This window comes from Helianthus annuus, chromosome 7 (genome assembly GCF_002127325.2).
Source record: "Helianthus annuus cultivar XRQ/B chromosome 7, HanXRQr2.0-SUNRISE, whole genome shotgun sequence".
NCBI lineage: Eukaryota > Viridiplantae > Streptophyta > Magnoliopsida > Asterales > Asteraceae > Helianthus > Helianthus annuus.
In genome coordinates, this window is record NC_035439.2 from 106,045,110 (window position 1) to 106,067,994 (window position 22,885).

The following is a 22,885-nucleotide window of genomic DNA, read 5'->3' on the forward strand; positions in this document are numbered from 1 at the left end:
CAAGACGTGAGCCAAAAGACTTGTGCATTGCCTGCCACAGTTCCGAAGTAAAACGTGCATCTCGATCAGAGATAATAGAAGTGGGCACCCCGTGCCTCGAAACAACTTCCTTGAGGTATATTTCTGCTAAAGTGGAGAATTTATCCGTCTCCTTGATTGCCAAAAAGTGTGCGGATTTTGTGAGTCGATCCACGATCACCCAAATAGTATCGTTTCCGCGCTGTGATCTAGGTAGGCCAGTAACGAAATCCATGGAAATTTGCTCCCATTTCCATTGTGGTATCTCTGGTTGCTGAAGTAGGCCTGAGGGTTTCTGATATTCCGTCTTGACTCGCGCACAAGTCAAACACTTGCTGACATACGTTGCTATGTGGGCCTTCATGCTAGGCCACCAATACGTGGTTTTAATATCGTGGTACATCTTGTCCGAACCAGGGTGTACCGAGTAGCGAGATTTGTGCGCTTCATCCATCACAAGTTCTCGTAAATCGCCATAGAGTGGGACCCAAATGCGTCCTGTTACATAATAAGCACCGTCTTCCTTCTGTTCTAAGCGTTGCCTTGACCCGCGTAGAGCTTCAGCTCTAACGTTTTCTGGTTTCAGTGCTTCTATCTGAGCAGCTCGTATTTGCGAAGGTAGACTAGAATGGATCGTGAGTTGTAAAGCTCTTACGCGCTTAGGCGTAGTGTCCTTTCGACTGAGGGCGTCTGCCACAACATTGGCCTTGCCCGGGTGATACCTGATAGAGCACTCGTAATCATTCAGCAGCTCGACCCATCGTCGCTGCCGCATATTCAGTTCCTTCTGCTTGAATATGTGTTCTAAACTTCTGTGGTCGGTGTAGATGGCGCACTTGGTTCCGTACAGGTAATGCCGCCATAACTTAAGTGCGAAAACAACCGCTCCCAGCTCTAAATCATGTGTCGTGTAGTTCTTCTCGTGAACTTTAAGTTGTCGTGAGGCGTAAGCTATGACTTTATCTCGTTGCATCAATACACAACCAAGACCTTGAATTGATGCATCACAGTAAACCACAAAATCGTCTGTGCCTTCTGGCAGTGAAAGGATAGGTGCACTGCAAAGTCTATCCTTTAGATGCTGAAAAGCTAACTCTTGTGCATTTCCCCAATGATAAACAACGCCTTTCTGTGTTAGTAAGGTGAGAGGCTGCGCGATCTTAGAAAAATCCTTAATGAATCTCCTGTAATATCCTGCCAATCCCAAAAATTGGCGAATTTCCTTTGGTGTGCGAGGCGCAGGCCAGTTCTTAATAGAGTCCACTTTGGATGGATCAACGTGGATCCCATCCTTGTTCACCACATGCCCTAGGAAATGGACTTCACGAAGCCAGAAGTCGCATTTCGAGAATTTTGCGTAAAGCTGTTCCTTCCGAAGGAGTTCCAGAATAAGTCGTAGATGTTGTTCGTGCTCTTCTTTGCTCTTAGAATAGATCAGGATGTCGTCGATAAAGACTATAACAAACTTATCCAGGTACGGTTTGCACACTCGATTCATCAAATCCATAAAAACTGCCGGTGCGTTCGTCAGCCCAAACGGCATGACCAGAAACTCATAGTGCCCATATCGAGTTCTAAAGGCCGTCTTGGAAACATCCTCTTCTCGAACTCTCAGCTGGTGATATCCCGATCTCAGATCGATCTTTGAGTAGTAGCTCGACCCCTGCAACTGGTCGAACAAGTCGTCAATGCGCGGTAGAGGATAACGATTCTTCACGGTCACCTTGTTGGGTTCGCGATAGTCGATACACATTCTGAAGGTACCGTCCTTCTTCTTCACAAATAACACTGGAGCTCCCCAAGGCGATGAGCTAGGACGAATAAAACCCTTATCCAAGAGTTCTTGTAGTTGCGTGGAGAGTTCTTCCAACTCTGATGGCGCTAAACGATAAGGTGCACGGGCTACAGGCGCGGCTCCAGGAGCTAGATCAATCTGAAACTCGACTTGGCGATGGGGCGGAAGACCAGGTAATTCCTCAGGGAATACCTCAGGATAATCGCGTACAACCGGAAAATCTTCTAACTTCTTCTCCTTCTCTGTGGTATCAGTAACTAGAGCCAAAATCGCAGTGTGGCCCTTTCGTAAGCATTTCTGGGCTTTAAGAAGAGAGATAATGTTCTCAACAGCGCTTTTCTTGTCGCCACGAATCATGAGAGGTTCACCACCTAAACCAGGAATACGAACGATCTTCTCGTTGCAAAGAATCTCTGCTCGGTGTTGGGATAACCAATCCATCCCAATGACAACGTCGAAACTACCCAAGACAATAGGAATAAGGTCAATAGAGAAGGTCTGGTTAGCGAGAGTAAGCTGGCAACCCTTGACTACGTGTGAGGCTTCCAAACTTTTACCATTAGCTAGCTCTACGGTGTGCTTGTCGCTCAGGGGTGTAGGAATACGCTTAAGCATCTTACTAACTTCTAGTGACACATAGCTAGTATCGGCACCCGAATCAAATAAGACTGTAACATAAAAGTCGTCGAGAAGGAACTTACCCGTCACCACGTTGGGATCATTCCTTGCTTCACCTTGACCAATCACGAACACTCGTCCCCTAGCACCATTGTTGTTGTTGTTGTTCCCATTGTTACCATTCCCCTGATTGTTGTTGTTGTTCTGGTTCAGTTGGGGACAATCCTTCTTGAAATGACCTTCAGCTCCACACTGAAAGCACCCTTTGTTGTTACCCTGCTGCTGTCGCTGGTTCTGCTGAGGTTGCTGACGATTCTGGTTGACGGGATATGCGCTCCTGCAATCCTTCGCAACATGACCAGGCTTGTTGCACCGATGACAGTTGCCCCTGGTGCATGGCCCACTGTGGTGTAGGCTACAACGATTGCACTTGGGGTGATTCCCCTTGTATCCACCATGACTTTGACCACCAGACGACTGCTGACTGGGGCTCTTGTGATCATCCGTCTTTCTCTGCTGAGACTGAGTTTGCACTGAAGTTGAACCCCTGCTTGAAGTTCCATCCCATTTCCGTTTATCCCCACTAGAAGCACCAGAAGTAGTTGCAGCACCTATACGCTTCGGTAACTTGTTCTGCTCCACCGCTTGGTCAGTGAGACGGTGAGCCAACTGTACAACCTGCTGGATAGTAGTCAACCTCGCTGAAGTCACATGACTTTGGATCTCTGGCACCAAGCCCTTGAGATAGAGTTCAATTCGCTTGTAGGGAGGATCCACCATAGTAGGACACAACAAAGCAAGCTCATGCGATCTCTTAGTGTATGCCTCAATTTCTGACCCCGACATCTTAAGATTGTAGAACTCATCTTCCAGTTTGTGAATGTCGTCACGACTGCAGTATTCCTCCCTGATCATTTCCTTGAAAGTTTCCCATGGGGTGGCGTTGGCAGCAACCAACCCTAACATCTGCACCTGAGCATTCCACCACGTGAGAGCCAAACCCTCGAGAGTACCAGTAGCATACTTCACCCTGCGCGCTTCAGGGCATTCGCACATTTCGAACACAGACTCCAGTTTCTCAAACCAGTGTAGGAGACCTACTGCTCCTTCAGTGCCGCTAAAAGTTGTGGGTCGACAGTCCATAAAGGTCTTAAAAGTGCACACCGGTGCCTGACCTAAGGTAGGTGAAAGAAAAGACAGAGTTTAACACAAAGGTTGGTTCACGAGAGTAGGATCCAAACGATCCTAGAACAATTTCGGACTGCAGGATATACCTCCTGCGTGTGCAGCTGCGAGCGCTGCGGCAACTCGTTCGTTGATCAAAGCCGTCAACTGGGCTTGTGTCATGTTAACGCGTCCAGACATGGTTCTTCATAATAAGAGTAATACGTGTGAGAGAGGTTCGCGAAAGCACGATAGTAGGACAGAGTAAGCACGCACGTGTTCAAACAACAGTAGCTATACTAATCAAGCATACCATGAGCAGTGTACTACGCAACTAACAAGTAGGCAATATACATACATCATATTACCTAGAACGTCGAGCCTTGCATGAGGAGCGAAGTGTCGTTGTGGACCGTTGAGCACTAAACCGGTTATAGTCTGGTTTTAACAAAAACGTTTCTCCTTTATTAAAACCAAGTTCACTATAACCAATGGCTCTGATACCAATCTGTCACACCCCCAAAATCCCACCTGCGGAGTACTACCGCTTGGAGGCGTGACTGACCAGGATCCAGCCACCAATCATACTGAACAAGCATATAAATAATTATAAAAGTTTAACCATCATGATTGGTGTTTCAAAACAACAAGTTTAAGTTGCAAGCGGAAGCATAAGTTTTAAAGTTATAACATAAGTTCCAAAAGTTTCAAGTTTAACATAGCATGTAGCAATCCCTGTCCCACAACGGTCCTCCTCCATGCAAGCTCCAGTTGAGTACCTATGGTCCTGCAAAGCATGTAGTAACGAGTCAACAACTAGTTGAGTGAGTTCACGGGTGGGCGTTCGTTTTAGTTGTTTCGAAAACAGTTTACTTTATCAGGCATCCTGCCGTGGGGGTTACCCCATAGTTTAAAAAGACGTGACCAGTTCATTCCCAGTTACTCCGGCACTCCGGCCGTGGGGGCTACCCCATGTAGTTATCAGGCATTTCGGCCGTGGGGGCTACCCCATGTACATCATCTGGCTCTCCAGCCGTGGGGGCTACCCCATGTGTATCATCTGGCTCTCCAGCCGTGGGGGCTACCCCATGTGTATACTAGACTCGTTACCGTATCGATTGCTGACTGTAGTCATGTTTATGTGCCCTGAAAACATCAATGTCTATCATCATTGACGTGCCCCAGATCCATTAGTTCACGCCCGTCCTCTGCGGCACGGTGTGAGGCTTGTCAGACCTAAATAGCGCTATCTAACTAATGACCCGCTCGCCATTGGCCCGGCGATTAGTCGATACAAAAAGGAGGGACTTCGTGATAGAGTTTTAGTCTAGTACGTTTATCCGTCCATCCGGACGAGGAATCACATTCCTGAACCACTGACGTCCTACCCAAAGGTAGACGAGGAACCCACGTTCCTGAATCCCGTCCCCAACCCAGGGAATCCCATGCTTTGTAAAGGGTGTGAACTCACCTTGGTTTGCTCGGCAGTCAAACACAGAAAGTCAATCAAGTCGCAAGTAGTCAATAACGTCCTATCACGGTTATCACGTATAATCAGAGTCGAACCAAGTAGTGCACAAATGTTCAGTACGTTTGGCAATCACGTATAATCAGTAACAGTTAACAGTCAATAGAAGCACATACGGTTCACAAGTTCAGCCCAACTACTTAGGCCCAAACACGTAAAAGCAGTTAACACAGAAGCCCATCAGTCTGGCCCATTAACTAAGGCCCAAAAGTGTGGTCTCGAGTCGCAACCGGACTCGCAAGCATGGTCTCGAGTCATGCTGTGTGTTGATCATGGATGGTTGCGAGTCGCAACCGGTGTCGCAACCGTAGTCTCGGTTCATCATGCTAAGGTCTCGAGTCGCAACCGGACTCGTAACCTGTGGTTTCGGCTTGTCCTGTTATGGTTGCGAGTCGCAACCGCGTGGTCTCGAGTCATCACGCTGTGGTTGCGAGTCGCAACGGGTGATTGCGAGTCGGTAAGCTGTCATTTTCACGTTCACGTGTTGATGCAGGTGTAATCAGCCAAATAGTACAATATAATCAGGCCCAAATTCGGAAATGACCAATAGAATTTCACTAACATATTTCCTAATCAGGCTATTAGTCAAATGTGGATCAAAATCACAAGGGTTTTCAATCTTCAACTATCATTCAAAGTGTTCTTCAAATATTCAAACCCATCTTCATCAAGTTCATAACATTTTAACCACTTATTCAATCAACACTATGAACAAGCATCAAAACACTAAGCATAACACACAACTCGGTTTTTATATATGTCCGATTTCATGAGAAATGCAAATCCGATTTCATGTATCATCAAGATCTAGTAGTTTAACTCTATTTAACACAAGATGTCATGAGTTCTTTAGCAACACATTCCAACACTATAACTTGTTAACATACATAAAACTTCATCTCATTCATGCATCCATTTAAACACAAACATAACATAAACTAACAATAATCATCAAGAAATACTAACAATAAACATCCTCTCATGCATTTTATCATTTAACATGATTAACATAAATCCATAAACATTAAAAGCACTAACCGGTTAATGAAGTGTGTGTGTGTGTCGATCCGAAGTTCCAAGCCCGAGAGTTCTTGTGCTAACCGATTAGATCCGAGAGTCTTGGAGGTGGGTTTGTGTGCTTAAGGCTTAGAGAGAAAAGTAGGAGAGTGTGTGGGTGTAATGTTCAACAAATGGTAAAAACTAACTAAGGCATGGTATATATAGTCAAGTTCCAAGAGTGTGCACCCTTAGTGGGTTTCGAGTGGGGGTTCACGGCCCAATGGCCCAACCGGCCACAAGGTTCTCGGCCCAAAGGCCTATTCGGTCACTATTCACTCGAGACCTCTTGGTCTCGAGTCGGGTCCGTTGTTTCGTGTCGGGTTCTCGGTTCACATATAACACGTACACACATATATATATACAATACACGCGTAACAAAGCACTTATCACATAAAAAGATTCACGTTATCATTTTAACTAGTCACATAACGTACAAGTAAGTTACAACGAAAGGTTCTAAATTTCGAGTTGTCACAACCGAGCTCATCCCTACCCCTGAAACTAAAAAAAGAAAAAATTAAAAGTCGAAGAAAATCAACAAAAAAGTTGTACGATACCGTTGTTCGTACGGTAACCGTGATCAAGGATGAACATATGGTACCGGGTAGCAGCACTGAATTTCCCGAACCAAAAGATTTCCAATATCAATTCGGCACAAACTGTTGGCGTTTTCTGTATTAGTGCCGGTTTTTTTACTTTCATGTACTGATACCGAAAAGGATCGTATCGGTATTTTCGATACCAGTACTCGTTCGATACCGGTTGACGCCAAGCTTATCCCAACCACTGATATTAAAAAAGGATTAAAGTTAAAAAGTAAAGAAAATAATTGTTATTATAGTATTAAAATAATAAAAGTATCAAAATAACTATGTATTATTATAATATTAAAATCACTATTCATTTCAATTCGTTTATTAATATAGAGTAATATACAGTAATAATATATAGTAATAATTATTTCCAGACTACATCTAAAATTTTAATTGTATGATTAGATTACTTAAAAAATAATATAATTTAAGAAAAACTCAATTAAAAAAAATAAATATATATATATAGATATATATATATATATATATATATATGGTAAGGTTTATAACCTTTATAGCGAGAACTAATGTAAACACAAAAAAACAAACACACTACACCACCAAAAATTTAAAAAAACCTAACACCCCCCTCCCCACACCCTAGCTAAATGTTAAAAACTAAACCATAAACCTAAACCCAAAAAAAATCTTAAAAAATAAAAAAAAAACACAAAAAAAATCTTAAAAAATCAAAAAGACACAAAAAAATTAATATTTTTTTTACTCTAATCGCTACTTTTAGTATTCAAAAAAAAAATTTTAGATTTTTTTATTAACGAAAAGTAGCGATTTTAATAAAAAAATATTAAAAAAATATTTTTGTGTGTTTTTTAGATTTTTAGGTATTGTTTGTTGTGTTCATATTGGTTATCGCAATAAAGGGTGGTTTCTAACGGATCCTACTCATATATATATATATATATATATATATATATATATATAGGACAAAGATCCGTTATGAACCACCCTTTATGGCGAGAACCAATGTGAACACAACAAAAAATGCCTAAAAATAGCTAAAAAACACACAAATTTTTTTTTAATGTTTTTTTATAAAAAAAAATCGCTACTTTTAGTAGCAAAAAAAAATTAAAAAAATTTTGGCTACTAAAAGTAACGATTTTAACATAAAAAATATTAAAAAAATTTTGAGATTTTTTTTTGATTTTTTGAGGGTTTAGTTTTTAGCATTTTAGCTTCGGGGGGGGGGGTTGGGGTGGGGGGGTTAGGTTTTTTGGGGGTTTTAGTTTTTAGCATTAAGCTTGTGTTCACATTTGGTTATCGAGGTTCTCGCATGAACCTTACCCTATATATATATATATATATATATATATATATATATATATATATATATATAGAGGGTACGGATAGTGTAAAAAGGGCCTAAAGTGTGATAAGTGTATTATAACACTATTTATAATACTATATAACACCATATAAAACCTATAACAATATGTAACACCATATAATACCATATAACACTAGTGGAGGGTTCAAATGAGAAGAAAAATTTTGTAAGAATAAAAAGAATAAGTTATAAACCAATAGAAATGCTCCATTTTACTTCATTTAATAGGTGTATTTAATGTTATTAATAAGGGCATATAAGTAAATTTCTAATTGTAATTAATTAGCTAACTAATTAAACTTGTAACTCACTTTTAAATATATACTATTTCAAGAAAAAATAATTTAGGGTGAAAGACAATTTTCGACATGTGTAGGATAAATTTTAGTATGTGTAGGATATATTCTTAAATGTGTATGATAAATTTAGATATGCGTAGGGTAAATTTCGGTAAGTGTAAGATATATGTATGATAAATTTTGACAATGTGTAGGATAAAATGTTTTTTGTTTTATTAATGAGAGATAACATAATTAATGGGAGGAGTTATAAACTATTTAATATTTTACCATTATGTCCTTTCTTCTTTTTCTTCTCACATTAAATTTCTTCTCAAATGAACCTTCCCCTATAACACTATGTAACACTATATAACATTATATAACAAATATAACACTATACATCTATCATAGACATGCTATCAGACAAACTATAGTGTAATATTTGTTATATAATGTTATATAGTGTTATATAGTGTTATATGGTATTATATGGTGTTACATATTGTTATACTGTGTTTATATGGTGTTATATAGTATTATATATAGTGTTATAATACACTTCTCACATTTTGAGCACTTTTTACAGGATCCTCTACCTATATATATATATATATATAGGGTTGATTCATTTCAGAACTTTAAATAACTACAGAACTCCTAATAAACAATCATTTTATATATAAGTTTTTGTATTTAGGATATTTTTATCATCTATTATATGTATTTCTTTAATTACATACATGTTAAAAGTAGTTTACATATGTTTAATTGCCAAAATTAGATATATGTGTCATAACTAATTACATATATGTAAAAAAACTGGTTTACATATGTGTAATTATAAAATTACATATAAAAAATGATAAAATTACTCTTAACATGTATGTAATCGTAAAAATACACATAATAAATGATAAAATTATCCTAAACATAAAAATATATAAATAAAAAGATTGTTTATTAGGAGTTCTGCGAGTTCTGTAAATATTTATGGTTCTGAAATGATCCTGACCCTGTATATATATATATATATATATATATATATATATATATATATAGGGTTAAGTTAACGTACAAATGCCCTTATCGTACATTACGTACGCTACAATCTCAGCCGTCCGATCATCTTCTCGCATTGAATTCGCATGTTGTTTTTTTGTAACAATTTCGCATGTTGGTTTTTTAACATGCGATTTCATCAAAATTATCACATGCGAAATTGTTATAAAAAAAACAACATGCTATTTCATCAAAATTATCACATGCGAAATTGGTACAAAAAACAACATGCGAATTCATCAAAAAATATCACATGCGAAATTGTTATAAAAAACAACATGCTATTTCTTCAAAATTATCACATGCGAAATTGGTAGAAAAAACAACATGCGAATTCATCAAAAAATATCACATGCGAAATTGTTATAAAAAAACAACATGCGATTTTAAAATGCGGGAAGATGATCTGACGGCTGAGATTGAAGTGTACGTAATGTACGATAACCAATATTGTACAGTACTCTTCACACATATATATATATATATATATATATATAGGGGATGGTTCAAATGGAAACCACTTTTATTGCGAAAACTCAAAAACTAACTAAAAAACCTAAAAAAACCCCAATTTTTTTTTTACAATTTTTTATTAAAAATCGCTAGTTTTTATATATAAAAAAACTTTTTTTCAAAAAAAAAAAATTGTAGTGCACATGTGTAATAATTCACATGTGTAGTACTATTACACATGTGCACTACAATTTTTTTTTGAAAAAAAAGTTTTTTTTATATAATTTAAATAGCAAAAATTGGTATGCAAAAAAAATTGGTATGTTTTTTAGGATTTTTTAGTTAGTTTTCGAGTTTTCATGATAATTAGTGATTTTCATTTGAACCTTCCCCTATATATATATATATATATAGAGTAGGGTTCGCACGGAAAGTGTGTTTTTCCTAGAAAGCCTAGGAAGCGATCTTGTCCATTGGATTGGTGTGTTTAATGGTTGAGATCAAATCAATGGCAAGATTGTAATATTCAATAAAATTTAATAGAATGTTTTAAATGATGAGGGGCAAAATCGTCTTAACAGTGTTTTAAAACAATCAAGTATAACCGTCAACACATCGCATCTCCTTAATACACGCGAATTTCCCTCTCTCTCACTTTCTCTCTCTAAACCCTCGAAGAAGTCAGAAAATATTCATACCAAAAATACCGAGAATCATGGATGAAGATAAGAGATTTTCAATCTTTTATATACGTAAGATCAATTGGACATCGGTTGCTGTGTTTTAGAAGGCGATTAGGGTTCGATAGTTCTCTACATTGAAGTGTTTTATGTTTGCAGGTAAGAAATTCAAAAAAAAAGAGGATTTAAACAAGATGGAATCCAGCAAAATCAAAGTGGGTGAAAGTGAAAACAGACTATCCGGGAGCAAAGTTGTAGTAGCGAGAACCTCAGGTATGTGTTTTAGAGTAAAAAAAGGTGAGTATGATTTACGATTGTTTGGGATGACTGTGTTTTTTTTTTGTTTTAATTTTTTTGTTGTTGGTTATGTGTGATATGGAATGTTTATATAGGTTTTACACTATGTATAGACCAATTCTCTGTGTTAATGAGTTTGCCCCAAATGTGTTTTATGGGTGTGTTTCCGATGATGTGTTTTAAACACAGGTAGTTAGATGGTTTCAATGGACAAATGTGTTTTATGTACCTTTTTTTTGAACATACATCTGTTATGGGATAGGTGTAAATATAATGTGTTTTATGGATAGGTTGTGTGGTGGGTTCTCCATAAACTGTGTTTGTTAATGGTTAGGGTACTGAAAATGTGTTTTAATGTCAGCCTTTTACTTGAACAGTGCAGATGTGTTTTACTGTCAGCCTGTAAGTGCTTTATTCGTATTAAAAATAGGTTTGATGTACACTTTTTGAACAAAATGTGTTTTATTGTAATGTATTAGCATGCTGTGTTTTACTGTTAGGGTAATGATGTGTTGTCCAAAAAACTGTTTTTGTTAATGGGTTTTTTATTAGATGTGGGTGTAAAGCATATGTGTTTTAAGGTCATTTTGGTCATAAGTTTACGGTGAACATGTTTGTTTTAAGGTTAATTTATTAGATAAGGCAGTAGAAATGTGTTTTATAAATAACAAAGATGTGTTTTCAGTCAAACGGAGAAAAAGTGAGAGAATAAAAGGAAAATGGCTTTCAAGGGTACCCGGAAACCCACCGGACAAGCCAATAATACTGGATGAATCGGACACAGAAGAAGGATCACCTTTACAGGGTACGGTTAGTTGTGGCAGTTAAAGGTGGGGGGGGGGGTAACTTATATGGCCACCTGTCTGATAAGTTGTGTTAATTTTTGTTACAAACAGTTGAGCGTGTTAAAAAACATAAAGAAACAATAGACAGCAAAGTATCGTCCACACAACAACCGCCTGCCGGTACCCTTCTGTCTGACATTGCACATCTCTTTCCGAACGTAATGGATAAAGATGTCGTATTACAGTCGGAACCAAACGAAAAAAGTGAAATTCCCATATGTAAGTTAAACGAACGAACGTGAAACCATATGTTCAATGAGTTAAAACACAACAGCATAGTACTAACAAATTTTATGGGCTTTAAATCAGCCGCCACAAACAAAAAGGGAAACGAAACCGGTAAGAAGAGGAAGCACAAAGAGGCTGGAATCATACCGGAAGAAAAGAAAGCTGCGACTGTACAAACGGTTAAGCCGATTAAAGAAGCAGCACACGGTAAAGTTAATATTAAGGACTAAATTTCAGATACTTAAAAGACTGACTTGCTGACCGGCTTGGTATATTGGTGTTTTGTCAGGTACGACAATAGACGATTCTGATGATGATTTTGACAACCCACCTTGGAAAAAAACAAGGTCAGGTGCGGGTCAAAAAGTAGTTGAAAAAACACAACAACCCGCATATGCTACATCAATCAAAGACTCTAAAACACACAAGAAGCGACAACCGGTAAAGAATTACATACCACTTGCTGATGGGAAACTAACTATGCGATTGGCTCTTAAACACATGGGGGAGTTAATGGAATCTTTGAACGAAAATCAACGGGGGGCTGTCCGAAACATAGGTTTCGGGTCAATACTTAGCTTTCGAATGGGTCCGATTCCCTCAACTCTGAGTTGGTGGTTGGTAAATAATTACGACACTAAAACACGGGTCTTGAATTGCGGTAGCCACCACATTCAAATAACAGAGGAATTGGTGCACGATGTGTTCGGAGTACCGAGAGGGAACGAAGAAATAAAGGAAGTAGCGAGGGCAAGGGCTGATTTCCACGAGGTTGTGGCAGAATGGAAAGCACAATTCGAAAGTGATCCTGCACGCTTGACGCCTGTTCAGTTCAAAACATACATGCAGGGGCAACAAGCGAGCGGACGGATCTTTGTGTTGAACTTTTTGTTGTTCTACAACACACTTCTGGGAGAGACAACTACGAATTCATCAATTAATATGAAGTTTTTACCAGCATTGCATCGAGGGAAGGATATCAAAAGTTTTAACTGGTGTGAGTACATGATCAGGTGTCTGGATCGAACGGTGGAAGCATGGACACCAAAGGAGCCCTTCCTTGGACCAATGCCATTGCTAGTGGTATGTTCTAAATAGATATGTAATTTCCTAATATAAAACAAAGAGTAATGTGCTTTAAAACACATATGTTTTGGTAAAAACACATCTGTTCTAGTAAAACACAGTATGTATATAAAAACCATCAACACACATTCTAATAATAGTTAAACAGTATTATAGGTGATATAACACAACCTGAAGTATACCAAACCTTTAAAACACATCTGTTTTGGTAAAACACATTAATGTTGTATTCGAAAAAATAGAAATGCACCGATAGACTCAAAACTTATTTTGAAGACCATTATGTATATAAAAACCATCAACACACATTCTAAGAATAGTTAAACAGTATTATAGGTGATGTAACACAACCTGGAGTATACCAAACCTTTAAAACACATCTGACGTTAGTTTCGTTATTTGGTTTTTTACAGGCTGCGTTGATACGTGACCAGAAGATATACAAAGAAGGTGAACAAAGAGCAGCGCATCTCATCGAAGATATCAATGATGACGATATCGAGGCAGTGAGCATAAAGTTGGACTCGGTCAGATTAGATCAAATCTTAGTGGAAGAGTACGAGTTGCAACCGGAACAAAGGTATCCATTTGCAAAAAAGAGTGATGATGACATCGAAGCAGAAGTAGTGAAAACAAAGAAAAAAGATGAACCGAAGGCTGAAAAACACATTACCAAGTGTGTTCCGGAAAAAAAGAAAAAAACATTCGTAAAGCCGGCCGGTAAAGCACATGGTAAACCTCCGGTCTCACCGTCACCGAAAAAAAAACAGACTGAAAAGAAGCTGCCGAAAGCCGGAGAGGCTGGGAAGAAGAAAATTTTAAATGAAAGTGGTCCGGAAAATGCGCGTGTTGTAGAAGAAATACCGGTTAATGCGGGTTTCCAAGCCGATTTCGTAGATTGCATGAATGAAGAAGCTGGCCAGGAACGAGTGCCTATTATAGATACATCCGATATAGAAAGATACTACCGAGAAACCGGCGAGTGGGGACAAACACAACAAAGTCAGCCGGGAATTAGCTCATCTATGGCATCTCAATATGGATCGACACCAGCGACACAAAGCGACGAGGTAATCTTTTAATTTTCCAATTATTTACACTTAACATCTTAAACCACACAATCATACTACCTAAAAACCATATTTCGTATTAGTAAAACACACTGCTAAATGTTAAAACACACATTTATGTTATTGGTAAACCACTTTACGAATGGTAAAACACATTAAAGTATTAACAGCCTGATCATTTAACACACATATTCTGTTTGCTAATAACACATTCAGAATACCAAAAAACTTAAACTGGAATTATTAAAACACACTAATTATTTGGTAAAAACAGAATACTGATGCTGATTTAATAATTATTTGGTAAAAACACACTAATAATAAAAAAACAAACTAATGATTGGAAAATAACATTTTCCAAAAAGGTAAAACACTTTTAATAATGGTAAAAACATAGTGCAGGGTTTGGAAGTAGCACCAATGCTGATTTAATACACCTTGTGATTGCTAAAACACACTGCTGCTAAACCATATTTGGTATTAGTAAAACACACTGCTAAATGTTAAAACACACATTTATGTGATTGGTAAACCACTTTACGAATGGTAAAACACATTAAAGTATTAACAGCCTGATCATTTAAAACACATATTCTGTTTGCTAATAAAACACACTGCTGGTAGGTAAAACACAAACAACATAAAAAATTAAAAAAGAACCACAAATATTGATAGGGAAAACACATTATAACCTGGTAAAAACACGTTGCGTAATTGGAGAAATAAGAATATGATAAAGTGTGTATGATGTAATTCAGGTACATGCGGGAATGTTGGAGGTTTTCTTGAATCAATTCGACGAATGTGTAAAAAGGATAACCGACACTTTTACAGAAGGTTTCCAATTGTACCCCCAAAGTGAAAAAATCAAAGAAGTACACAAATTGTGGACAGATAAGTTGAAAAAGGTCGGATCAACGTCTACGACAACCGAACAACCACAAACTCCTGATGATAAAACACCGGAAAAAGAGGCAAATAAGGAGAATTTGGATATGTCACAGTTGTCGCAGTGGACACCTTCATTGGCCGAAGAGGTATGCAAGACGGTTGACAAGACAACCACGCAGACGACTCAGCTTGCAGTAATTGAGCCGCCCGCACAGAAGACTCAGGTTGAAGAAATGGAGAAGACCGCACTCGCCGTCACACCAATCTCCCAGAAAACACAGGAAGAGTACAAATATACAATTAGACGTGGGCGGCTAATACACGATCTGGACCTTGGAAAGCCGAAAATAAGACCGGAAAGACAAACAGAGTTGACCGATGCTCTAAGGTCACCTTACGTGAAGCGGGCAGTGTCGATTAAGGCAAAGCTTGAAAACGCTGAGCTCTCCGTCAGCTCATACATGTTTTCAGCCTGGGGTTCAATGTGGTATGTTAAAACACATCTGTTTTGGTAAAACACATTAATATTGTATTCGAAAAAATAGTAATGCACCGATATACTCACAACAGTTTGAAACTGATTCTGATGAATAAATTGTAAAACATTTAATAAAACACATTTGTATACATTAGGGATGTTGTCTTCAGAACTAAGAAAGGAGTGCCGGTGATGAGATCTCCGCTCGAATCATTATTGCCGGGAATCGAGGTGCACATATTGGTAATAAGCGCGTGGGCGGATTTGTTGAATTACGAAGAAAAATTCAAGCTAAAGGGAAGCATCGCACGCCTGTTCTGTTCAGTCAATATGTTGGTAAGGCTGATCATATTGGAATTGCAATTTAAGTTGTCAACTTTAGTAATATTGTTTAACACGATTAATTTGAAATGCAGAATGAAGACGACTACATTAAAAATGCAAAATCAAGAGCAAAAACGTTCGGAGACAACATGGAACCGGTTTTAGTTTCAGCTGATGTCAAAAAGATACCTGAACATGCCCTCATCTTTGTACCAGTCTTACACGAAGCTCATTTCTATTGTGTATGCTTTAATTTAAAGGACATGAAGGTAGAAGTTTTGGACAACAGCGCTAAGGATGTCTCAATGCAAGCGAAATACAAAAAAAGGCCGGAAAAATTGGTACGCCCGTCTGTATATAAAATACAAAAGTCCTGTGTTATGTAAATGCATGTCATTTGGATTACAATTTTTTTATAAACACAAAAAATTAAAAACTGCAAAAAAAATGTTTACAAAATATATATGAATAAGGTTTGATGTTAAAACACATGTGATAATAAAATGACTCTAAATGATGATATTATAAGTTTAGTGTGCTAAAACACATTAAAATGTTACTTAAACTGTTACTTAATGTGTTAAAACCCACTTCATGATAAGTATAAGTTTAGTGTGCTAAAACACACTTGATAAAATGAATGATACGTTAGCAGCACTAGTGAATCTTTAAAACACAGTGTAGAACATAATAACATATAAATATTAAATTAAAACACACTGTTACTTAATTCTACGTTGTATTGTGCCTCTACATGTGTATTACTTTATTACTTTACTACAGTATTGTGCCTATACTTAATAACGGTATTAAGAGCTTAAAACACACTGAGTCAGAACTTTAAATTTATCTCTTTGTTAATTACGTTGATCATTATAATGCATTCAGTTTAAAACACAAGCGCTGATTTAAACTGTTTATCGTGCAGCGTGATGCTTTATCGGTGTACTTGGAAAAAAATGGGCATCCGGCGGGCGGGGTGATCGATAAGGTTGAGCCGGTACGATTGGAAATGCCATGGCGTACAAAAAATAATGTAATCGATTGTGGCGTCTTCCTGATGCGCCATATGGAAACATACAAGGGCGTATCTGGAAAAGGTTGGGAATGCGGATTCTCAAATGAGTGCACTGATGCGGGTGAGATTTCATACAAGCAGAGCAAAGAGATTGATGATCTCCGGCGTAAGTACATTACGAAGATGCTCCTAAGTGAAGGAAACGAGTACAGAGGTTTTGTTAAAGCCGAGGTTGCTAAATATAACAAGTTGTCGGCGGATGAAAAAAAGAGGCTAGAATCAAAAGCCTATGACACAATCCTTGCAAGATTGGATAACTAGCTTAAAATGACATGTTCTCGAAAAAAACTTTGTTAGCGGTAGTTTGTTGACGTATTGTGCACTGATTTTCTTAAAACCCAGTTAGTTTGTTTTGTTCAGTTATCTCAATGACTTTAACAAGTACAAATATGTTAACTTTGAACCTCTTGAACCTTGTGAATTTGTGGCTATATTATTACTTTGTTTCAATCTACAAAAGATATACAGTGCTATGACCTATTAAAACACAGTCTAGATACTTAAAACACAGTGCCAATAATGTGATCTGGGAACCAACCTATCTATGTCATCAAGCATCTGTACCTTAAAACAAACTTAAAACACATTAATATCAATACAGAAACTAAAGAGTTTACAAAAACCTTCAAGTATTAAAAAGATTGACTTCAACTTCGAATATCTGTGAAAACACATTACATATAACAGGCTGATGGATCCTAAGGAATATAAGCCAAATTAAAATTGTTAAAACACATTAACATTTAAAGAGGCTGATGGTTTGTCTGGAAAAGGCATTGTTACAGTTGTGTGACCCCTTAAAACACAGTCTACATACTTAGTGCCAATAATGAAATCTGGTAAGCAACCTATCTATATCATCAAGTGTCTATGCCTTAAAACGAAGTTAAAACACTTTAAATATCAAATACAAAAACTAAATAGTTTACAACAACCTTCAAGTATACAAAGGATTGACTTCAGATTCGAATATCTGTGAAAACATACATTAAAACAAGTTAACGCACTTTAACATCAATAACATAAACTAAATAGTTGAAAAAACCTTCAAGTATACAAAAGAATGACTTCAGGTTCGAATATCTGTGAAAACACATTACGTATAACAGGCGGATGGATTCTAAGGAACATAATCCAAATCAAAAATGTTAAAACACATTAACATTTAAAAGGCTTGTGTTTTGTCTGGAACAAAGTTAACATTTAACATTTATAGTATGCTAAAACACATATGACTACTAAAACACATTAACATTTAAAAAGTATGCTCGTTACTCTGGAACAAAGTGAGTACTTAAGACACAGTTGAAAACTGCACTTTATGGACTAAAACAAGTTTAAAACACATTTTTAACGAAGTAAACAAATATGCCAAACCCACGAACAAATCCAGAATCCCGTAAAACAGATATGGCTACTACATAAAGAGCTTAAAACTAAAACACTAAAGCAAGTATTTTCATAAAATGTTTTCATACAAATCAGTCTTAAAATCACCAAAACCAAATCTCAACACAAACATACAATAAAAAAATAAAACTAAAAAACGGATAGTTCAGCAAAAAGTACTTAGAAAAATATTGATAAAAAAAGATCCTACTATGCCATCTCCTCATCGTCCATATCTGCATCGTTTCCAGATGTGTAAAACACATCATCATCATCGTTCAAACCAGTACCATCACCTTGAACAACCATAGCAGCATCTCCTTCAGGAATTGTGTCTTCATTACCACCAGCATTCCGCGAAGAACCTGCCTCAGCCCCAGCCACGTTGTATTTCCAGCACGTTACTCTGTTATGACCGTATTTTTTACATACTGAACATTGACGACGTTTACTTCCAGACTGACTTACGGCTCGCTCCTTTTGAGATTTAAGGCGTTTATGAGAACCACAGCCCTTGAACCTGGTACCAACTGGAACACGGATAGTGGCCGTGCTCTCTGGAGCAACTCCTAGCAGTTCAGCAAATCGGTTACGTCGTGTCTTGGGAGGTGCATTTATTTGAGCTTCATCCGCGGCTGACATAAACTGCTTGATATGGTCTCGAAAATCAGACAACTTATCAAAATTTGAAATCAGCTTGTTAACGACATACTCCGTTGCGTGACTAATCTCCCGAACACACCGGTTAACCTCGTCACTACGATCTGGATTTCCACCATCCGTAAGAATGGACCCGGGGGAACTATTTGGAACAGCTTCACGCGTCCAACGCCTCAATATATATTGTTTAGGAAACTCCCTTATATCAAGAATCCGTAACACGCAAAAAATGTGACTACAAAACAGCCCAAACTGCTCAAACCTGTTGCATGTACACTTAACAGTAACATCCTCCTCGCGTATCATAACCTGTAACATTTAATATCAATAAAACACAGTTCATAAAAAAATAAATAATAGACAAAAAATAAGACCACATAAAGAAAAAATAAACAATCACCTCAAAGTACGAAGAACATGGCTGATCGAGATCCTTTATAAAAAACTTAATGAAATCACCGACGTGATCTAATCTGATACTCGCACAACGATGAATAGCATGTTGAATCTCGAGTTGAACATCAAAAAATAAAGTTCTAGTATATATTTGAGCTGCTTGCTTCTCGAGAACAAAATCACTCCACTCTCCAGGGTTGGTGTATCGAGTGTCATGATCGTTTTTTCGGTGCTCATGCCTTTGCGCTTCAATAGCCGTATCAAAGTGGCTAAGAAATTCAACCAACGTGCACTTTGGATTGCTAATTTTTCCAAAAAAGTGGTTCTCGCTTTCGGACCTAGATGATGTCCGCATAAGACCAGACATTTCTTCTTCACGATAGTAAGCTGGAATCCATGATTCACGTAGCCCATATATATACGTCAGCCATTCATGGTCGGTTAACCCGAAATCATGAATAATAGCGGCCCATTCAGCCTCAAAAGCTTCGGGCAATAGAGAATCAGTCCAAACAACTGCAGACAATCTTTTCCTGAAATCTGTATTTGAACATAAGGCAGCCCCAACCTAAAATGGCACATTGTATCGTGAATGACAAAAAAAAATTAATTTTAAAACACAGAACAAATCACACAAAAAATAAAAAAAAATAAAACCCTGCCATATAAAACACATACCTTTGTAGTGAGTTTATCCATGATATGCCACATACATAACCGATGCCTCGACTCAGGCCAAACATCAGCTATAGCCCTTTTCATCGCAGGGTCTTGGTCAGTAACGATTACAGGAGGCGCGTACCCGTATGCGTTCTTGATCGCCCTAAGTAACCAGCTATACGTCTCTGCCGTTTCCGAACCGAGAATTGCAGCACCAAGTGTCACGTTCCTATTATGATTATCAATCCCAGTAAAAGGGACAAACATCATGTTATACCTTTAAAAAAACACACAATCAGCGATGAAAAAACAAATCATGATGTATTTATAACACAGTAAGATTTAAAACACAATAAATATGTAAAAAAATAAACTCATAGTTACTTGTTACGCTTGTATGTAGCATCAAATGATATAACGTCCCCAAACATATAATAATTTCTCTTCATATCCTCGTCGGCCCAAAAAATGCACTTCAACACACCTTCGTCTGTGGTTTCATATTCACAAGAGAAGTTCGGTAAAAACTCCTTTTTTCTCATCAAACGCTTGACAAACATTTCCGCATCAAACTCTCCGATAAAAAGATTTAACTCCTTCTTGAAATTTTTAAAATCGACTTTGGTAGCACCGACTTTGTCGAACCCACCATACACTTCCTTCATAATGTTAAATGCACGAACAGGCCCGATGTTGAGATGTGACATCTTGTTTATCATCTCTTCGTGTGCACGATTAATACCCCTGTTTTCCTTGAGAAGATGTAAATCTTCTTCATGCACAAAATCGTGGTTGTGCGCCTCTATAAAATGATAAAGCAAATACTTCTTAGCATCGGTAAGTTTTATTCTGATCGCAGCCTGGCATCCGGTCCTTTTTGATGGTACCCTACGTACCCACCTATCGGACGGCTGATCTACTAAAGTATCAACTGGTCGAAAGTCTTTTTGACCCTCCTTTGAACAGAAAAAGTAACAATACCACGGTTCTCGTGCTGTGTGCCCTTCCTTACAGTCCAACCTCCCGCTTCTGCGTAAGTTTTATAAAAGTTATACGCGTCATCAACTGTGTCGAATAACATTCCCTCTGCTGGCGTCAACGAAGAGGGTGAATCCGGAATATATCTCTTCGTTCCGGTGTTTGGAGAAACTTGTTCAACACCACGTAATTGGTAATTAGGTGCATCTACAAGACATGACAAAAAAAGGGTATAAAACACATAACTAACCAAACATAACGCAACTTAAAAAACAGCGATTCAATGATAAGAGGTGAACCTATAAAAAAACATTCACATCAAACTCAACAACTGTTGAAAACACATCACATATAACAAACTGATGTTTACACATAAAGAGTTTAAAATAAACATGAACAAAAAACTGCAACTATGGAATTTAAAACACAACATTCAACTATGTAAAAAAAAGGGGTGACCTTCATACTACAAACAATCATCCAACTCATGTGAAACAATGAACAAAAACACCCTGAACATGTATGACTGTTAAAACACAACACCAATAACATGATGATGGTTTGGCACAACCTCAGCATCTGTTGAAACAAGTAATTGGTAAAACACATTACAGTTAAAAAAAACATCATTTAATAAGAAACTACAAAAAAGAACTCATAACTAGTAAAACACATTACTTTTAAAACACAACATCCAATAATAACACGTAACTAGTAAAACACAGTACATTTAGAACACATCATTCAATAAGAAACTACATTAGAACACATAACTAGTAAAACACAGTCAATTTAGAACACATCATTCAATAAGAAACTAAAATAGAACACATAACTAGTAAAACACATTACTTTTAAAACACAACATCCACTCTGGAACATTAAAAAAAAATTGTCTTCAGGCTCAATAACTGTTAAAACACAACACTATTTAACAGACAACATTAACATGATTTATATAAAAGGTTGACTACAACCTCAATATCTGTTGCAACAGGAAACTTGTTAAACACAATACGGTTAAAACACAGACAAATAAGAATCTGTATAACTGTTAAAACACATCACCAACAACAAAGCTTGATGGTCTTGCTCGTAAAAAAAAACTGTGGATTTTAACAAGGTGACCTCTGCTGTTAAAACACATCATCAAGGTTATGAAAACAATGTGTAATCTTTATGTACTTAATACAGCTCGACAACTCTGCTGTTAAAACACAGCATCAAGAACAATCTGAATATTTTGAATAAAGGTTATAGTAAAACAATACAAAAATGCTAAAAAGGTAACTGCAATTACCATCTGCAACATCAGCGAGGGTGTTCGAAGCCATGATCTTTCAGACTTAAAAAATATAGAATAAGAACTTTGCTGATGAATAATAGGATGATCGGATTATAATATATAGATGTGTGTTTCGTGTTCGTGGAATTTGGAATAGATTTGGATTGAAAAGAAACTACAATCCCGAATTTGATGCATAGAAATCAGTTACAAAACGAAACATGCAAAAATATATAAATTGAGATAATTACCAAAAATAAAAAAATATATGCAATTACATGTTTGCCCTTCTAGTTAAAATACATCCATGCGACATGTCACTATACTATTGCTTCCTAGACTTTCTAGGAAAATAGGACTTTCCACACAACTCCTACTATATATATATATATATATATATATATATATATATATATATATATATATATATATATATATATAGGGGATGGATCATGAGAAAACTAGTTTAAATGAGAAAACTAAAAAACTAACTAAAAAAACCCAAAAAACATACCAATTTTTTTTAATTTCTATAAAAAAATCGCAGGTTTTTATACCCGGAAAAAAATTTTCAAAAAAAAAAATTTTTGTTGTATTGCACATGTGCACTATTACGGATATAGT

At 37.1% G+C, this 22,885-nt stretch overlaps 3 protein-coding genes across 3 annotated transcripts; 2 read left to right on the forward strand and 1 right to left on the reverse strand.

The window, feature by feature from the left end:
- The first annotated feature begins 10,631 nt into the window (after positions 1–10,631).
- On the forward strand, positions 10,632–13,958 carry LOC110869443. Its single transcript, XM_035974954.1, has 8 exons — positions 10,632–10,668; positions 10,756–10,869; positions 11,531–11,698; positions 11,790–11,957; positions 12,048–12,173; positions 12,256–13,049; positions 13,466–13,903; positions 13,950–13,958. The coding sequence occupies exons 1-8, from the start codon at positions 10,632–10,634 to the stop codon at positions 13,956–13,958; spliced, it is 1,854 nt and encodes a 617-aa protein (XP_035830847.1).
- Positions 13,959–15,117: 1,159 nt separating this feature from the next.
- LOC118480222 lies at positions 15,118–17,154 on the forward strand. The gene is made up of 4 exons (XM_035974955.1): positions 15,118–15,500; positions 15,647–15,827; positions 15,908–16,156; positions 16,744–17,154. The coding sequence occupies exons 1-4, from the start codon at positions 15,118–15,120 to the stop codon at positions 17,152–17,154; spliced, it is 1,224 nt and encodes a 407-aa protein (XP_035830848.1).
- Positions 17,155–18,426: 1,272 nt separating this feature from the next.
- On the reverse strand, positions 18,427–22,310 carry LOC110871826 (protein FAR1-RELATED SEQUENCE 5-like). The gene is made up of 6 exons (XM_035974956.1): positions 22,277–22,310; positions 21,078–21,183; positions 20,383–21,027; positions 20,017–20,275; positions 19,343–19,906; positions 18,427–19,251 (listed from the first exon to the last, which is right to left on the reverse strand). The coding sequence occupies exons 1-6, from the start codon at positions 22,308–22,310 to the stop codon at positions 18,493–18,495; spliced, it is 2,367 nt and encodes a 788-aa protein (XP_035830849.1). The 3' UTR covers positions 18,427–18,492.
- Positions 22,311–22,885: the final 575 nt, after the last annotated feature.

Coding starts and splice junctions, on each gene's coding strand:
- LOC110869443 (XM_035974954.1), top strand. CDS start 10,632: ATGGATGAAGATAAGAGATTTTCAATCTTTTATATAC. Junction 11,958..12,047: donor AAAAAGTGAAATTCCCATAT/GTAAGTTAAACG, acceptor GCTTTAAATCAG/CCGCCACAAACAAAAAGGGA. Junction 12,174..12,255: donor GATTAAAGAAGCAGCACACG/GTAAAGTTAATA, acceptor GTGTTTTGTCAG/GTACGACAATAGACGATTCT.
- LOC118480222 (XM_035974955.1), top strand. CDS start 15,118: ATGTCACAGTTGTCGCAGTGGACACCTTCATTGGCCGAAGAGGTATGC. Junction 15,828..15,907: donor TCTGTTCAGTCAATATGTTG/GTAAGGCTGATC, acceptor TTTGAAATGCAG/AATGAAGACGACTACATTAA. Junction 16,157..16,743: donor AAAAAAGGCCGGAAAAATTG/GTACGCCCGTCT, acceptor TTTATCGTGCAG/CGTGATGCTTTATCGGTGTA.
- LOC110871826 (XM_035974956.1), bottom strand. CDS start 22,310: ATGGCTTCGAACACCCTCGCTGATGTTGCAGATG. Junction 21,028..21,077: donor TTGACGCCAGCAGAGGGAAT/GTTATTCGACAC, acceptor AAACTTACGCAG/AAGCGGGAGGTTGGACTGTA. Junction 19,252..19,342: donor CATGTTCTTCGTACTTTGAG/GTGATTGTTTAT, acceptor TAAATGTTACAG/GTTATGATACGCGAGGAGGA.